The following is a 19,749-nucleotide window of genomic DNA, read 5'->3' on the forward strand; positions in this document are numbered from 1 at the left end:
CCTTGAAAAACAGAGCTGTGTTTTGGGGATGTCCAGCCAGAACGATTTAGGCAGTGACAGGATTTAAAATACTAGAGAACAAACGTTTGCTGAGAAACCTCATTATACTTCGGTCTTGATTGGTCGGTTGGTGGTGAGCTCCGCTGCGGTTACGCGCCGACGGCAGAAAGAGAACCGTCTTGTTTCAACAATCCGCACTTACTTTGAAAAGGAAAACGTTGCTCCATCAGTCAAACACGATTAATTTTTCACTGGTCTCACTCAAAACCTTTCGAGACAAGACTCTCTTCTAAGTGAAAGCGTAGATTTTTTTGATTTTTTTTTTTATCATTCCGTTCAATCCAGTTAGCTTCAATCTTCATCAACCCTAAAGAAAGATCTTCACGCCAGAGCATCCGTTCACACATTAGGCTTACGTACGTTGAGGTGATACACGTCTGCCAGCGGCTGTCAGCTCAGGTTCCTGACATACTCATGCGTGATAGAACCGTACAAGAGGCATTCACATGTCTAAGCTATCTGGTAAACAGCAGCGTCCTGTTGAGCTGTATTATGTTGTCACACAGCGGAGCATTGTTTGCCATTTACCAAAGATTGAGTGAGCATCGCATCGCTCCTGAAGCTGTCAGTCCCCCTCGCACTATTAAGACAGCTGCTCTTAGCGGGTATCGTTCAAAGTGGGGGGGCGCATGGGGACCTGACAGGACCCTAAAGGGCCTTTCACTGCAATCGCTCTGAATAGGAGCTGCCAATGTCATCCTCCAGCCATGGCATTTTTATGGCATAGCTGCAATATAACACAACAGACCCTCGTCAGTCCCATCCGTGGTTCAAGCTGGGCTCCTTTTATTCCTGCACTATATATCAGTTGGGGTTTTTTTTTTTTTTCCATAGACATGAATCCACGAATGTATTTTCCAAGCTGCACCTCTTTAGCATTGAATTACTCTCAAGAAACACTCACGCGGAGAGAGACACACACATTAAAGAGCGACGGACGCACACAGGTGCACACGCATTCACACACCTACTCACACAAACACACTGTGCTATGCACAGCGCTCAGACAAAAGACCCTTGATTACATAGCAAATGGATGCACCACTGATCACAAGCCAGCCCCCTTTTTACAAACTGGCCTATTATGCCATCTCAGTGTGGGGTGGAAGTGTTGCATGGGCCTGAAGCACCGTGTGGCTAAGGGGTGTGTGTATGTGTGTGCATGCATGTGTGTGTGTGTGTGTGTGTGTGTGAGGGTGAGAAGTGCTCCCATGCTGTGCTGCCTAACGAGAGGGCAGGTCAGCCATTAAATGGGCCCTAATGCGGGAAATTGGAGGCCATTAGGCTTTTCTTTGTTGTTGTGCCTCTGTGTGGCTAGTTAGACTCTTGAAAAAGGAAAAGCCTTATTAGCCCCCACATGAATACAGAAGTTTAATATATGGGCCATTTAGCTCCGCATGGAGGAGGCCGACCTGCTGCTGGAGGCTGCTGCAGATCGAGGGCTGTGTGCACAAAATTTGACACACGTTTTAAAGTGGTGTTAATGCGTCAATGGTTTTCTTATCACATCTGTGCTTTAAGGATGCTTCTAAACACTTGCAGATGAGAACGACTGTTGGCGAGTGCTGTCTCATTAGAGGACAAGCACATTTTTGGAACCTCTTTCACTTGGAGACAACACAGTCAGCTTTATGCAACTCACAACAAGTGATTGCATGATTCAAATTAATAAAGTGTACCATCACACCAAGACTTTGCATATTTACAGAAAATTTCATATGTATTTACATTTTGTTGGTAACTTTTGCAGCAAATGACAAGCAGCAATAGTTCGGAAAATATAAATGTTTTCTTTTAATTCAGAAGATTGCCACTATTACATATCTAGCACGCAATACACTGTATATAATTATATGTATAGTGGTAGAAATTACAATAATGTTTACAATAATGAATACAGGACAATACATGCAGGACACACTTCTCAAATGTGTTGCAATATATTGTTTCAGTCTTGATATGGTGAATAAATCACACAATAGTCAGACACAATAGTAAATAATATTAACTAATACACATTAACATTTTGCTGCTTGATGTCAGAGAGAAACGTCAAAGATTTCTAGCCATTTCTGGTTTATCAGTTTATCTTTAACATGACAGTTACCCTGCAACCATCTAGATTAAATGTTATATTTTAACATCGTTAGAAATCATTAGATGGAAATAGGACAACCGAACCCCACAGGTTCATGTGGTGAAATACTTCCTTACAAATGTTTATTCCTTTGCATAGGAATGTTGTCTCTTTGTAATCCCCTTTTTTTTTTTCTTGAATCATTGTGATTTGTTCTCTTTCTCCTTCTTTTTTCATGGACATCCATCGTTTGTGTGACTCCTCATCACCAGATGTTACATCTAATCTGGTCTTAAATACAAGACATATTGATATCAAACTCTGCTCTGCTGGAATTTTCTTGCAGACTACTGTAAATCCATTACTTAGCATTAACCTTCACTCCGTCGCTGATAGCTTTATGAGGGATCTCTGCTAGCTCCGAGGCAAACCAGTTCTCACAGCTCTTTAATTGTGTTAGTCAGTTAATCAGACTACACTTTATCACACACTGAGTGTCCTCAGCGTGAGGAATGTGATGAATTATAAGAAAACTTTGGAGTGTTAAATTATAAAACAGGGGAAGAACACATAAATAAACATTGTGAATGATTTGAAAAAGTGAGGCACATGTGTAAAGGCCATCTGACAGCAGAATGGAATCTGTCCAATAGAAATCAGTTCTCAATGCATATTTAATCTGCGTTTGATAACCCCGCAGGACAGATGAATATTCTATGTGGCTTGATCTCTTTTAGCCAAGACTGTGAGAGTCAACCTTATGATTTAAATAGCAGCAGATGGATCTCTTTCCCCTCCTCTGTCCATCTCTTATTTCCTTTTCCAAGCTTCCTTATCACTCTCTAAATTATTCTTATTCTTTCCCTCATCCTTGGAACAGTTTCTAAGAGGGAAACTGCTTATTAAAATTACAGCCGCTGTGAGACATGGCCTTCTCTGGGAGCAGCTGAGATCCAGGGTTTAGTTGGGGTCATTAGAGACAGAGGGAAGAGGACTAGAGGGCTCACAGGGGGCTAAAGTGCTGCATCTAATTGGATGCAATAAAGGAATTAAATTAGTCTGACATAATCTCTGCAGTGAGCATCTCATCTTTTCTTGCTTCCTTCTTCCCACTCACCCTTTCTGCTTCACCCGTATTATCTCAGCATTCCCAAGGTGCTGACCAGATCCATGCACCTAGACATGCCGACCTGAAACTCCCCCATGTTTCTATGCTTTGTGCAGTCTGCGTCATTGTGTTCTTAGGGGAGCTCACAGAGTGAAAATTAAAGTGTTTGTCAGCTGCTGAAATGTTAGTTAAGGGAGCGTTTTATCCTTTACCGCTGTGCAATTTCTTGTCAGAGCACAGAAAACATGGCACTTAATATTTAAGGAATAGAAGCAAATTTTTGAAAGACATAAATAAAGACTTTTAAGATGCATATAATTTGTAAAGACATTCGTTCAATTTGCACAGAAGTTGTGGCAACAGATAGTGCACAAGATAGTGCACAAAAATTTGCAGAGCCAAAACGCTATCAGTCCTTCAAATGCTCTCAATCATCTCTGTTTTTGTTTTTTTGGAAATTCCCACCTGTATCATTCCAGTGTCTGGTTGAGTAAACCCAAAATAAAAGAGGACATTGTTCCATTTTGTTGGAGGTTAATTATACAGTCGCAATGATTTAAGTGAATTCATGTGACAGACAGACAGTTACAGAGTAAATATAAATGTTTATGTAATTTCACATCATTCAACATTCAGTTCCTCACCTTAAAGAAATAATTATTTGGTTGTTGTAGGAGAAACAGTCATTATCAGAGATTATTTCTTCATAGAAAAATACCATCACTGATGAATCTTAAATTCCCATACTTGTGGTCTGAGACTGAGGCACTTGTCAATAAGGTAGTGATTTTAAATCATTCTTCACTGACAAAATATCAACACAGAATTAAACTGGCAATACAAGGTTCGTTATGACGAGTCTGAGTTTGGAAAAACATTCCAGAAACTAAAGATAATATGTCACTTTGTGCCAAATGCTGTCCCATCACAGTGTTGAAGGTAATATATTTGTATGGGTAATAATTATATACAAGTACTGTAATTATCTAAATGTGTGGGATCATTGCCTCCTTTTATTTAGTAACCAGAAAACTTATTTTACAGCAAACATGAAACCAGAATTACCTTTTTTTTTTCAAACTGTTGTTGCCTTATGTTGCCTCTTGTCCATAGAGGTGATGACAGACTATATATTCAAGTATAACAGCAAGTACAAAAGGTATTTTTTCACTTCATGGACTTCAGACAGGGTAACTTTGCTTTTTGAAACTGTTTTTTTAAATATTTGACCTGTAAAACGTTATTATATGCAAATAGGATATGATGCTTAATGACAAATTAAAACATGTAATATATAATAGTGTATTTTTTTTATTATCAGTCAGGTTTAAAGTAAAGTAAATGCAGTATTTTCTGACTGCTATTGTTACTTGCACCTAAGCATCTTACTACAGTGCTTAACAACGCCATTACTTCACATCAATAGAAAGAGGTAAGGTTGTCCATGGAAAAATTCAATAATAATAATAATATAACATCGCCTTCAAAAATAAATACATAAAATGAATCAATATAGCAAACGTTTTTAAATATCTACATTAGAAAACAGTGAAGTGTCCAACAGCAGTATTCTCCATTCAGCTGTAAAGGAAAAAAAAAAAAACAACCCCAATGTGATTATAATTAAAGAAAATCATGTCCTTGAGCTGCTTTAATAAATAGAAATTATTGTGTTTGTCAGATGGACACAGTCTTACACATCAGTCACTCATACTCTTGATATCTGAGATGAATCCAAGCGGGCATTTGTGTTAGACACACCTCTGTTGGGCCGTGTCAAGTGGCAAAACTCCCAAACTTTCCCGGCAGTGTTGTTTCACCATCAACCCCAGAGGGAGACTGACAATGTGCGTGCGTGCGTGAGTGCAGATCATCGGACAAATCAAGTGATTCCAACTATTTTAGGACACAGTTTCTAAAATTAATTGTAAAATTAATAATACTGAGTCAATGAAGCCTTTATAACTTCAAAGATGCTGTGGGCAGCAGACACCAACTGTTTTTTTCATTTTATTTTTTTCTTCTCTCTCTGATTTGTGTGAGACAGGCCTGGGGGATTAGAGTAGTAAGAGCAGTGAAGTGCTCATTTACAGACTCCCCTTTGCGTTTGTGTAAAAGCAGCAGACAGTACTGTATAGCAGGGCTCCCGCTGGTCGCCTGGTTCTGGTTTTCTATCCTGTTATGGGTGCAGTGCGAGGATGAAATGAAAACTCCGCAAGTGACCTCTTCAGACCCCACAGAAGGACTGGAAATTTATTTTTGATTGACAGATAAGTCCCTAGCTCAGTACCAACACTTTTATACTTAGTATAGATAGATTAGCTGTAGGGTAATTTTTAACAATAGGTTTCTCAGGTTTCCCTTTCATTTGTATCTTCCAATTCTTTAAACATTGGAAGAAAAAAATAAGGTTCTGACTGAAAATTTTTAATTACCAGGCTTATCATAAGTGCAGTATGAAGAGCTTAACTCAACTTGTGGCTCTGCTGCTTGACGTTTTCCTTTTAATTACTGGAAGACAGATTACCTCTCTGCTGTTTACATGACATGGGTCATTTGATAGAGGCTGGGAACCTCCAAACCAAAATTAATTTGTCAAATTTTCAAAACACACAGACACTGTCCTGAAGCCCAACTGTTATGAAGGATTCACTGGTAAATATTTAAAATAAGCAGCAGGGTTAAATTCTACACTTTGGGGTTAAAACACCTGCAAGGTTCAGAAGAAGCTTTTTTTGTGGTCCGCCTCACAGAAGATGCTGAAAAGCTTTAAATGAACTTTACATCCTAAGCTAATTCAATTACAGTACTGTTTTAAAGGTGTCAGTTCACACTTCTCTTTACTGCTCACCTGGGGGGGTGACAGCTGGCCACCAACACACTAATCCAGTCTGGAGCAGTTAATTTGATTGAGAACAGGCCAAATACTTTACAGTGGACAGTTAAAAATTCACTTAAACTGTTATAATGTTGAAAATAATTTGTTTAAACATTAAAAAATTATGACATGCACAATATGGGTATTTGTCAACTTGCAGGTAATCCAGTGATTACCGGGTTATATCTCATGTTAATTGTAAAATAGTGGTTAACTTCGTATTGTTATGCCCTACCACACAAGATACGTATAGTCACTCTCAAAATTCTTTAAAAACTGCCAAACACACTGAAAAAAGAAAATGGTTGAACCAACTTAATTGAATTATTTCAATTGGTAACACGCAAATGAATTAAGTTTATCCAAATACATTTAACAAGTTAGATTAACGCAATTGCTTAAGTCACATACACTTAATATTTTGATTTCTTTCAAATCAACAGTTAACATTAACTTAAAATTAAAGTAAATCACCTTAATTATTTCATCCAACCACAAGTAAAATACTGATCTTTTACAACCTAATAATCTGGTTTCAGTTAAAGTAACTTTTAAGATGCCATGTTGTGAAATTTTACTTTGTTCCATCTAATTAAAATACTGTTGTAACAATTACAATTTCAAATTGGCTAAAAAAAAAGACTAATCGGAGGCTTCTTTTTCCACATTATTTTTTTATATACACACTTTCTTTTTTTAAACACTTTTTTACACTTTATTATGCAAATATTAAAAAAAATTCAGTGCTGTTGTATCACACTCAAACAAAAATTAACAAAGAAAAAACAATGTGAACTACTGTACGCTACAAAAACAAAGAACAAAGAACACACAGTTACTGCGAGGTTAGGAGTTTGGCATAACGATTTTGGACTTTGAGGGATATCTTGTGCTGCTCGAGCTGCATAAAGATTTTCTGGAACACTTCAAAAGTGAAATGAAGAGGTTTTGGAAATGCAATGCTGAGTTCATACATCAAACCTAGTAGCAGGGCACAAGCTGAGACAACTGAAGTTAGTTCATGCAAGACCTCCACACCCTTGACGACAATGTCAATGTCTCCAGGTGGCTCCTGCAGTCCTTCTTCCTCTTTCCAGACAATGAACACTGCCATGGTGGACTGCCCCAGGTCCCTCTGAGCATCACCTGCTCTGAGGTCCTAGATGGCACAAACAAAACATCACTGGTATCATTTTGCAATGTAACGCAGTAACTATACACTAGGTATGGAATAGGGATATCATTGTCCTGAGACCTACTATGAGATAACTCATTATCTTCATCTGCATTATCTGGAGTCAGGTCATGGGGGCAGCAGATTCTACAGGGAACCCCAAACTTCCCTTTCCTTGGCCACATCAACCAGCTCTGACCAGGGAATCCCATGCCAGGAGCACCTCCTTAGGGTTGGTGCCCCGGAGGCATTCGGACCAGATGCCCAAACCACTTCAACTGACTCCTTTCTATGCGAAGGAGCAGCGACTCTACTCTGAGCCCCTCGCGAACAGCAGTGTTTCTCACCTTATCTCTAAGGGAGACACCAGCTATCCACTTGAGAAAACCCATTTCTGTCACTTGTGTCCGCGATCCATTTCTTTCAGTCATAACCCATCATGACCATAGGTGAGGGTTGGAACAAAGATTGAACAGTAGATGGTGAGGTTTGCCTCTTGATTTTCATGTCATTTGCTTTTTATTCTCTAATTTCAGAGATTGTCTCCAATCCGCATGAGCACATTGCTTTTCTCTGTCCATGGACACAAATGTTGGAGTCGTATTTTTAAAACAAGTTAATATCCTGTAATTTATGCACACCTGAGGCCAAGATGATTTCATATCTTTTAGCTAATGAAGGAAATGGAACATGTTTTTAAAATGTATTTGTCTCAATGACCCATCGATTTGAATGTTAGAGAGAATTCTTGTGGGTCTCTGAGGCTGCAGTACAAAGGGACAAGATTATTTTATCTTTTTTAGCCCTATATCTGATCTTGATCCTTCACTGTTCACATTCATCTTTGTAGTTGAGTCGTACAGCATACTATGTCATCGCTGTGAACAAATCTGGGCCATGATCGCACAGTTGTAACAAGCTGATGATGAACAACTAAAAATGTATTTGACATGCAGGTCATTGATAAAGTTGTGATGCTGGCTCTCACTTCTTACATTCTTTGCCACGTTGACACAAGTGTTGGAATGTCAGATTTTTAGACTGACTCTAAGAGTGCAATGACAGGATTTAATTAAAGTGTCTTCCCTGATAATGCTGTAGTTGAACACCAGTTAATTATTTGCTCTTTGGGAAACTGTGAAAGGAAAAATTTATATGTGAAAGACAAGCTTGTTTTATGATGTTGCAGGGAACCTCCCAAGCTCATAGCAGACAAACTGCATATTGGTTTAATTTATTTTTTTTTGACATTTTCTAACTGAAACGTCTCACTTTGTATTTTTAGTTTTTTCTAACAATGTACTGTATGTGAAAGACTTGGTATTGTGCCAAGAAGAGGTAGTGTAAGGGATATTGTGTGAACATGCTCATATCATGCTCAGTGTCAGCGAGTTGACATAAAGTGCCTCTCACTCATCCCCATTATCTGACACAATACCTTATGGAGCATGATACATTCAAACACAATGTGGCCTCCTGCCCCACACCTCCACATCCAGCTTGTATAGGCTGCTGTCACTTCTTCAGTATCAAACCAGCCTTCCAGGACAACAGTGTTATCCTCACTGGGGCGTTGTAGTCCAGGCAGGCTAAAATTCCCCTGTCTTCATTGACGGAGGGTGTGAAGCGGTCTTTGTAGTCTAAAGGAGACATGTCTGCAGGTCTGAGGTCTGCTGTCATCATCCCTACACTGATCCCTGTTACCTGCAGGCACGTTCAGAGACAGCTTTCAATAGTCCTTTTTACATAGAGATCTTGCATTACGAAGACGCTTTTTTATTCCCTCTTTGTTTGAGTCGAACAAAAGGAATTGAGGAAATAAGCAATGAAATAACTTGACATGCAGGTTAATTTTATCCTCTGTTTATTGGATAAGGAGCTCACAGAATCCAATCTGAAGACACTTTTAGTTGATTTTTAGTCTTCTTTAAGCTGCTGCCAGCTGCTTTTTAATTGCACCTCATCACCTCACCTGTTTATACCAACTAATGAGTCTGCGCTGCTACCACCACCATTCTTGAATGCATTAACATGTTAACAGTTCTAATCAAGTGATCAGCTTTTGCCAAAAAACATTTGTATATGATGAGTATGATGAGGACACGGTCCTGCTTCATGCATGCCTATTAAAATTCCAGCATAATACCCAGTCAGAACAACAGCAATAAAAACATCAAACTGTCTGGTTTTACTTGTGTTACACTCTTTTGACATTATTTACTGTAGTTGTTGTATCACTACTTCGCTATGACACTGGTGTTGTGTCATAGCCGACTACTTCTCTAACATTTTTGTGGATTACTTTGGACAAGGAAAGTTTCAAAAACACTGTTGTGTGAAATGTAAAACTTTTCTGTTTTCAGCCCTTTTGCTCTTTTTTATTTAGAGACTGGATATACATCCAGCTCATGTCCTTCCATACCACAGCGAAAATTATGTCAGAGATGTCCATTGCATGATCAAGATGAATGCCAATTTACTCACAAAATATCTGTGAAGATGAAGAATCTCATCTTTTGTGCAGAGACACAGGGTGGTGTTGCAATGGGAACGGGAAAGAAAGAAGCTCCTCCCCCTGGATTTAGAGGGGCTGATCCTCATCCAACTTGCGTCACACTCAGCTGCAAACCGTCCCGGGTCCAGGTTTGATCAGGCCAACAGGACAACATCGTCCGCAAAAAGCAGAGATGAAATCCATTGGTCCCCAAACCAACTCACTCCAGATCGTGCACCTAGAAATTCTGTCCATAAAAATTTTGAACAGAATCATGATAGAGAGAAGCCCTACCGAAGTCCAACATGCACCTGGAACAGGCCTGACTTACTGCCGGCAATGTGAACCAAGCTTTGGCTTCGGTCGTACAGGAACCGGACAGCCCTCAGGAAAGGGCCCCGAACCCCATACTCCCCAAACACTCCTCACAAGATACCATGAGGGACATAATCGAATACCTTCTGCAGATCCACAAAACACGCGTGGACTGGTTGGGCAAACTCCCATGAACCCTCGAGCACTCGATGGAGAGTGTAGAGCTGGTCCAATGTTCGGCGTCCGGGACTAAAACCGCATTGTTCCTCCTGAATCCGTGGTTCAACTATAGGTCTAATCCTCCTCTCCAGTACCCTGGAATAGACTTTCCCCGGGAGGCTAAGGAGTGTTATCCCCCCATTGTTGGAACACATCTCCCGGTGCCCCTTTTTGAAAAGAGGAACCACCGCCCCGGTCTGCCAATCCAGAGGTACTGTCCCCGACTGCCATACGATGTTACAGTGACGTGTCAACCATGACAGTCCCTGCACATCCAGAGACTTGATGTACTCAGGGCGAATCTCATCCACCCCCAGTGCTTTGCCACTGAGGTGTTGTGCAACCGCCTTGGTGACTTCAGCTTGGGTGATGGACGAGTCCACCTCTGAGACCTCAGCCTCTGCTTCCTCTGTGTAAGACATGGTAGTGGGACTGAGGAGATCCTCAAAGTATTCTTTCCACCACCCAACAATATCCTCAGTCGAGTTCAGCAGCTCACCGCCTCTACTGTAAAGTGTTGGCTGTGCACTGCCTTCCCCTCCTGAGGCGCCGAATGGTTTACCAGAATTTCTTGGAGGTTGACCGATGGTCCTCCATGGCCTCCCCGAACTCCTCCCAGACCAGAGTTTTTGCCTCCGCGACTTTTTGCCTCAGCTGCCTCCAGAGTCCTACAATTCAGCAAGATTTGGTAGGATTCCTTCTTTAGCTTGACGGCATCCCTTACTTCCGGTGTCCATCACTGGGTTTGGGGGTTACCGCCATGACAGGCACCAGAGACAGGGAGAGCACAGCTCCAAGCAGCCGCTTTGACAATGGAGGTGGAGAACATGGTCCACTCTGACTCAATGTCCCCAGCCTCCTGCGGAATTTGAGAGAAGCTCTCCCAGAGGTGTAAGTTGAAGACCTCACTGACAGGGGGTTCTGCCAGACAGTCCCAACAGATTCTCAAAACACGTTTGTGTCTGCCGAGTCTGTCCGGCCCCCTGCTCTGCCAGCGGATCCAGCTCACCACCAGGTGGTGATTGGTTGACAGCTCTGCCCCTCTCTTCACCCAAGTGTCCACCCCACTGTTTGGCCCATAGGCCGAAACAACAGTAAGACATCTGACCCCAACCTGAAGGCACAGGGACGCGACCCTCTCATTCACCGGGGTGAACTCCAACATATGACTGCTGAGCTGTGGGGCTATAAGCAAGCCCACACCAGCCCACTGCCTCTCACCTCGGGCAACACCAGAAAAGTGGAGAGTCAAGCTCCTCTCAAGGGTTTGGGTTCAAGAGCCTAAGCCACGAGTGGAGGTGAGCCCAACTATATCTTGTCAGTACGAGCCCCAACCCCGGGCCTGGCTCCAGGGGACCCCATTTACACCATACCGGGCGACGTCACGGTCCTTGATGTTTTACTTTCCATAGGGGTTTTGTTACTGCTCTTAGTCTTAGCCCTCGCGCATCCGCGCATCAACACTTGCAACTCCACCTCAGGCAGATTTTTGGTAGGCAGTCACTTTATATTGTACGTGCATTCTAGTGGCTGACGCCATCCGGAAGTGCACTCCGTTCTGTCAGCCTCGGACATTCGTGAGACACAAAGGTGCTTTAAAAAGTTGAAAAGAGTGTGGGAAAAGGTAATACAGATAGAAGGTGGTTTAATATCAGTATGGGGAGGGTTCATAAACGTTTAAATTACCGTTAGTAATAAAATAAATAGATTGCAATCTTGATTGTGGATTCCTTAATCTCATGTGGCTCCTGTAACGCATTAACCAAAAAGAACGAGGGCGCACTGTATTGCCCCTGACAACATAGCTCCTGGGATCATTCAGGCACTCAAACTCCCCCAGCATGATAAGGTGGCAGCTGTCGGGGGGAGGAAGACAGTTTAATGTAATGTAATTATATTGTTCCTGAAAATCTATTGTAAACATTATAATCTTGTGGTCTTGTTGCATTAAGAGAGTTGATTTCTTTGTCTTCAGTCATGACAAAGAGGCGCAAGACTATCAGTGTGAGGTAGGAAGAGAGAACAAGGAGATAAACATCCCTAATTAACCCCCTGCTTTCTAGCAGGAAAGAAAGTCACTACTGATAAGGCAAAGTTACATGTGTGTGTGTGTGTGTGTGTGTGTGTGTGTGTGTGTGTGTGTGTGTGTGTGTGTGTGTGTGTGTGTGTGTGTGTGTGTGTGTGTGTGTGTGTGTGTATGTGTGTGTGTGTGTTTGTCTGTGATTCTTTTGAATACATATCCAGATGTATATTTTGCACTTGTATGTGAATCTTATAAAAGACATTGTAATTAATTAGCTCCCTGGAGTGGAGGAGTCCCACAGGTCCCAAACAGACACACACACATCCAGAAATAAACACACATTTGACACATTCACAAACACACATACAAAAACACCCCCACCCTCCCACCCCCCATGTTAAGACCATTGTTCAACGGTTTCCTCTGGTACTAAGGGCCATTGATGAAAAAAAGAGCTGTGTGGAGAGTTGGTGTAGGGAAAGATGGACAGATGAGCCAATCAGACGACAGCAGCTGGACGCAGATAAGCCCTGTTCCCACAGAGTACAGTACAAACCCAAACTGTATCAGAAGTGTTTGTTAACTATGCATGAATGTGTCTGCAGTGGTGGTGGAGGAGGACGGCTGGCCTTAATGAAGTTGCCCGAAAGTCATGAATAAACATCTGCTGGCTAATTTAAGTCAGTGTCGGCAACCGTACTCATCAGCGAACAAGTGGTAGCTAAGGGTCTTGCAGAGTCTCAAAAGGATTGGCAGGAGAATGAAGGAATGGAATTACCCAGGCTTCACTTCCTGTTTAGTACGATTCTGACTCTATAGAGAGTTTCCTGGTTCTTTGAGAGAAAACAAAAAATTCAAGAAGTAAAATAAGTGAGTGCTGGAGAGATATGTTTCAGTCTGAAACAGAAACAGAAAAGGACAACCAAAGTAGAAAAGGTAGAGAAAGAGTGCAGAATGTGTGACGTCATTATCAGAAGATTTGAAAAGTCGCTCATCGTCTTTCAGCGGTCATGTTGACACATATCGTCTCTCCTGACCACATGCCTTTTTTTTTTTTCTTTTTTTTACACTTGTTAACTTCAAAATAATAATTTCAGTCATGTTTGTAATTTTCAAGATTGTTTTATTAAATCTGATGATGTTTCATTACCATTTTTACGTACTGGTCCAGATTCTGTAACCTCTTGACGTCTCAGTAAAGTGATGTTATATTTAACCCACAGCCTGTAACTGCAACCTCCACGCCCGGCGGTGTCGTTTCAACATGGAGCTGTACAAGCTGTCTGGGAGGAAGAGCGGAGGAGTCTGCCTCAACTGTCGCCACAACACGGCTGGACGCCACTGCCACTACTGCAAGGAGGGCTACTACAGAGACCTGTCCAAGCCCATATCGCACAGGAAGGCCTGCAAAGGTACAATACTTTTTTTGTCTTTCTTCTGTATTTGGTATTTGAAAACCACACTTTCTTCTGCTCCTGACTGTAAGATGCTGACATCACTATAATCAAACACTACTCAGATTTTATGTGGAACAGTTTAAAATTGATTACAGGAGGTAAGACATGGGTCTCTCCATTCTTGAGCCTGTCTCACCCTCTTTTCCCCCTGTTGGCAGAGAGGAATAGGGAGGGGTCTGTTGGGATTGTGGAGGTCATGGTGGCATGGGTGGGTCGGACTGGGTGTTCCCTAGTAGACAGTTGAGTTATTTGACTTCATCCGGGGGGCTGGGTGGGTTGGGGGTGGTGGGTGGCAAGCAAAACAAACAGGTGAGGTGTGAAGTGATCTTCAATACAGGTCAAAGACGAATATGAACCCGGGAAGATTGGGTGAAAGGGCTGCAGGACTGAGAGAAAGAGGAAGGGGAGAAAACAAAATTCATGTTCAGATGGGTGGAAAGAGATTGAAAGATGGGACAGGAGGAGGGAGGATAAGAATGAGAGGAAGAGTAGAAGACAAGAAGAGCCCACCCCCACACAGGTGTGCTCACTACTATAAGTCTTGGATGAATCAGCTGCCATCAGCCCTCACCACGGCTAATAAGGGTGAGAGAAAGAGAGAGGGTATGTTTTCTCACCTTTTCTATACCTGCGGGGAAAGATAGCAGGAGTTGATCCCTGTGCAAACAAGTCCAGAGGCACCTTGGAATCACTCCATGTCGTTACAGCTCGCACACAAATACACACAAATACATGCATACCTGTTTGAAGGCTTCACATCAAAAAGGCAGACCATGAGGCAATATTAGCTGTCTGATGACAGTTTAAGCCTGAGTTTTTTTCTCATATCATTCACCAGGGAGTAAATAAATAAACTGACCTATCAATCAGTATGACAGGAGACATGTCTGAAGAGCAACTGCAGATGAATGAGGCTTTGCAAAGGTGTTTCATTCAGCTCACTTCGTTGGTAAAATAATCTTCACTCGATGGTTTCATGCTAATGACTTACCTCTGAATTATCACCTTTGTGCTTTGTAGAGAATGCACTCAACCGCAATGACATGTTTCATGCTACGTCAAAAATAAATAAATTGATAATTAATGCAAACAAAAGCAGATTCTCCATTTAATTTCAGCATGCATATCAAGCATGTTTCATTCTCTGCATGAAGATAAATTCATAACAAAAGCTCTTTGACAAATGCATCCATTTGTTCACCCCTCCAGCTACTCATGAGTGATGTTCCTAAACTGACATTAACACCTTTCCCTGGCTTTGGGCTCATTCTCCTGTCAAGCTGGAATGCAAACACACATTCATCACAGGGGAAGTTGTGTATCCTTAACCTCTATCCTCCACTGTGTCTACCAGGATAGATAATTGTGGAGATTTAACCTTGTTTTTTGTTGTTTTTACATCCCTTCTCATGTGGCTGAGACTTGTTTCTTTCAGCATCCCATAACTCAATTTCATGGCGTTTGTTCTCAAGGGCCAGGTGGGTGCTTCACCACAGAGTTAAGAGTGGTTTATGCTGTTTACCTGCATTTGCATTAAAAGGACATGACTTTAGCATTACAATATTAATGTGGAGCATAAAAACAAAAACTGTTGTTTCTGCTGCAAAAGGCAGTGAAAAATAATCTAATCTTGTTTAAAGTAGTAATTGACCATGTAATTAGCAATTTTCTTCAAACTCATACGCTTTTCAGATGATGGAGACGTTTTCTCTCATAATCATAATCTGGCATATTTCCAATGATTGCACACTTCTTTTCATTACTTTTTATTGCTTTGGCTATTGAGTCTGCTCACCACTGAAATGAGAGAGTCTTGAAGCAGGCAGGAAACATTTGGGTGGCAGAAGGGAATAAAACTGTGATTGCTTTTACCCCAGAAACAAATTAAAGCATAAAAAATATGAAAGAAAAAAAAAAACCTTCATGTATGATTAAAGATGTCTAACTAATAACAAGAAAATAGCCAGTCTGCATTAAGAAAAATGTGTTTTCTACTGATGTGGAAATCTTCTCTCATATGAAGGTGATGCCTAATTTAATATAAGGAAACTGTGAATAAATGAGTCATGAAGTGAAAATCAAAACAGCAAGTTAAAACCTATGAAAAATGTGCCTGTTATGGAGCTCTGGCATCTGGATTAACGTCATTTAGAATACATCTGGGTTTGTTGGGTTGGCTCTACATAAGTCTATGTTTAAACGTACCAATGAACTCAATCTCTACTGCCTTTCTTTCACTTATTTCTTTCTCTGACTGATGGTCTTGCTTTTGCTGCTGACATAATGCTGTTGTCATCTAATGCATAGTGTAAATAACAGTTACATGTGATGCCACTATAGATCATTTAGGCTTTCACTATGGTTACACTGCAGAGTCTATGTTTATTTCATAAAGAATAGTAACAAAAAAAATACTTAACACATCTAGTGTTGAGGCCAGTGTTTAGGAGATAGTTGAGTCACAAAATTTGTAAAATAAACCTTCATGGTCACAAATAAATGTAACTCTAGGTTAGTGATAGTGTTGGGGTTAGAGTTAGAGTTGGAGTTTGACAAAATATGGCAAAATGTTTGGGTTAAAATGGACTTATTAAAGCCTCTTTTTTTCCAAAAGCTACAAGAATGTCCATTTATAAAATTCCCTTTTTTTTTTTTGTTTATTTTAAAAGCTCAAACAATGACATCATTAGGTTTACTGTACGATTGTCTAGGAGAAAACAAGCAACAGGATTTAATTTTTAAGGACTAAAGTATAATTTAATCAATAAAGATTTTGATGTCTTTGGGACCCTGTCCCTTTGGTGGAATCAGAATCATCCAAATTGATCTAAAATAATTGTTTTATGGTAACCTTGTTGCTATGAGTTCCACTGGTATATAGCAGCAGTGCAGTCACGTCACATACTCATGACATCAGTCTCCAAACCACATAAGAAACTCACATCTGACTTCTCTGCACCTTCGAACTAAAATATAAACACATTCCATCATTTGAAAAATTATCATCTTACCTAAACAGTTTTGTTCAATTTAATACATGAAAGTTGTAAGTTTATGCCCTCCCCATCTCTCCCAGTCTTGTATGATTGTAAGCAAACTGTCAGAGGTCTACTGAGGTATTCAGTTACCTCAATACGGACTTACAATAAAGGATCTGTGGTCGTTTCCCTCATCTGACAAATGATACAAAGCATGAACAGTTTCTTTTGCCAATTAAAACATTTTTGTGAACTAAATTTGGAAAGTTAATGGTGAAGATTTTTGAGATGTTAGTCATTGTGTTACAACCCGCTCTTTTTAAGTCAAAGTTAAACAACACACCACTTTTTCCTTACGTCTGGCATCCACACATGCTGCCAAATTCTCTCGGGTTTACATCATCAGAAAAGAAAATGTTTCTGATCCTGACGCAGCAAAAGCTCTGCACCAAAGTAAAAGCAACTAACGTATTTGGTTATTTATTGATTGCGAATGAAAGAGAACGAGCTTGGGTTGTTTTCATGAGAATAATACAATCCCCCTGAACGAAGCTCATTTACACAGGAGGACATCACGAGTAAAAAGAGAACATCAGCTCATCCAGCGAGTGTCTGCAGCGACATTTAAACACTCAAACGTAAACTCAGAATACGTTTCAAGAGGCTGCTTTCCGCATCTCTGCTTGAAACCTCTGAATAAAACATGCAAAGCGTATTTGAAAAATAAATCCACGGGTTCAAGTAGGTTAGGAAGTGATATTTTGAAAAGAGGCTGCAGCACAATGGGTGGTCTTTGAACACTTCTGACATATATGACAAATGTCACTGCAGATGATGACTCTTGTGGGGTTTAATCAGCTGTCTGTTATCCCCTTGATGTGGAGTCAACAGCGTGTTGAATGACAGCGGGAGATAAGGAGGCCTGCTTGCGGTTACTTTTTCTCAGAGGCTGTCTAATCCCAATGTAACGAAGCGTTCGCAGGTTAGCGCCGGTGAAGCGACTGACGGAATGAATTTGGTTTGATTTCAATTCTCAAACCATCATATAATTTTGCTCAAAACTGCTCAATAGGATGGCGAGGAAAATCCTTTGATGCGATTGGTCCATTTCAGTCAGATTAACACGCTTTAAGAAAATCTACTCTTTTTTTTCTCTCTCTTCAGCCATATATACATTTTTCACTGACACAGTTCAGGCTTTTTTTACGGACCGAATATAAACTGTTTACGGCTTGGGATTTGAAAAATGTTGTTTTTCAAGGCTTCGCATTTAGCTATGGTTTCCACTGGTGGGACTGCTTTCAATTTATTACTAAACACATGTGTTTTGTTGTCCACCCAACATCATTCACGTCACATGCTCACTCTGGTTTGTATGTGGCTAAAAGCAGGACTGTTCAACCCATTGCATCATATTATCCTGATCAGTGACACAAATAAGACACACTCTCAAGTTAAAACTCTCGAGTTAAAACCCAATAACACTGTTATCTGTTTCTGTTTCTGAACCTTCATAATAATAGAACACAGAGTTTGGTAGCTGGCTTCGCTTCAGGGCGAGCAAATTATTCTTATTGGCACAGAACATACAAACTAAATGAGGGGGAGCGGAGTTAAGACTTCAAATACCAGCTTTATGGTTAACGATTAGAAGAGTTAGAAATTTTCACATTTTTACAATCTCAGACTCGGGTCAGCCTGTCTGCCTTTGAAAAATAACAAACAAAAAAAAACCTTCCACTTTCCCCATTAACCAAAAACATTTTTCATTTTTTTTATATGCCACTGCAGGCGCTGAGACCTTAATGTAGGATTCCTTTCTTGATCCAGAAGCATGAGACTCACACCATCAGATCCCATTTAGTGTTGATCCCTTACTTATTCACACCTTCACTTTTTATGGTCACTTCTCACTCCCCAAGCGTCAGGACACAACAAAAAGCCCCTTTCGCTCCAATATCTCCCTGAGTCACCTGCAGTGTCCATGAAGCAGAGAACACAGCCACTTCAGCGTTAAGTGGACACACACTTAAACCAATGACTCTCGCTCACACCCCCACAGCAAGCCCCCCACCCCCACCCCCACCCCTGTAGCCAGCAGGTGGGTCATTCAGCATGGAAGGGAGTGGAATAATTTGTCATGTAAAACCGGACAGCAGGTCAGGCAGTCAGTTGGAGGCTAAATGTTTCCCACCTGTAGACCATGTGCTGCACACCTTGATTTACTGGCAGGCTTCAGGCTGTAATGTGTGGTAACCGTGCCGACGCTCCCTAAAATAAGAACAGAGCTCTTAGAAGCCCCAACCAGAAACACACATTTCCCTCCTGTGTTTTAAATTCTCCTGACATATTCCTGTAAATGTAAAAGTCTGAAGACGTGCCGCACCAGTGTTCACGCTGTTTACTGGCTCTTCAGTGTGTGTGTGTGTGTGTGTGTGTGTGTGTGTGTGTGTGTGTGTGTGTGTGTGTGTGTGTGCGCGCGTGTGTGCTATTAGTCATCGCTGAGCTAGACACAACCAAGCAATGAAAGCATTGACAGATTGGTCTGATAAAAGTACCAATGGATACACAAACTTGCAAGGGGGGCCTCCTCCAAATCTGATTAGAGGTGCACACACACACACACACACACACACACACACAAACACACACACACACACGTACTGACACGGAGGATAGATAAGAGCAGCAACAAAAGCAGAATCACAGGAAACAAGCAATAGAGATTTAAAAAAATGTGTGTGTGTGTGTGTGTGTGTGTGTGTGTGTGTGTGTGTGTGTGTGTGTGTGTGTGTGTGTGTGTGTGTGTGTGTGTGTATGAGAGAGAGAGAGAGAGAGGGGAGGGGGGGAAGGTATCCTGCCAAAATCAAAAATTCTACATTCTACACCTTTGGTACGACTATTTTGTTATATTTCACTTTCCAAAATATCTCACAAAAAACAACAGCAATGTTGTTTCCAAGAGG

The 19,749-nt window shown here is 41.1% G+C and overlaps 1 protein-coding gene across 3 annotated transcripts in view; it reads left to right on the top strand.

Annotated features, from left to right (window-relative positions):
* The window catches only part of LOC137600783 (netrin-1), a 54,982-nt gene that overhangs the window by 17,947 nt on the left and 17,286 nt on the right, over nucleotides 1-19,749 (top strand). For all 3 annotated transcript variants that reach the window (XM_068322589.1, XM_068322591.1, XM_068322590.1), the window contains exon 3: nucleotides 13,572-13,760. In XM_068322589.1, the coding sequence (XP_068178690.1) occupies nucleotides 13,572-13,760 (189 nt within the window). The remainder of the gene's footprint in view (nucleotides 1-13,571; nucleotides 13,761-19,749) is intronic.

The sequence above is a fragment of the Antennarius striatus genome, chromosome 8 (assembly GCF_040054535.1).
Source record: "Antennarius striatus isolate MH-2024 chromosome 8, ASM4005453v1, whole genome shotgun sequence".
NCBI lineage: Eukaryota > Metazoa > Chordata > Actinopteri > Lophiiformes > Antennariidae > Antennarius > Antennarius striatus.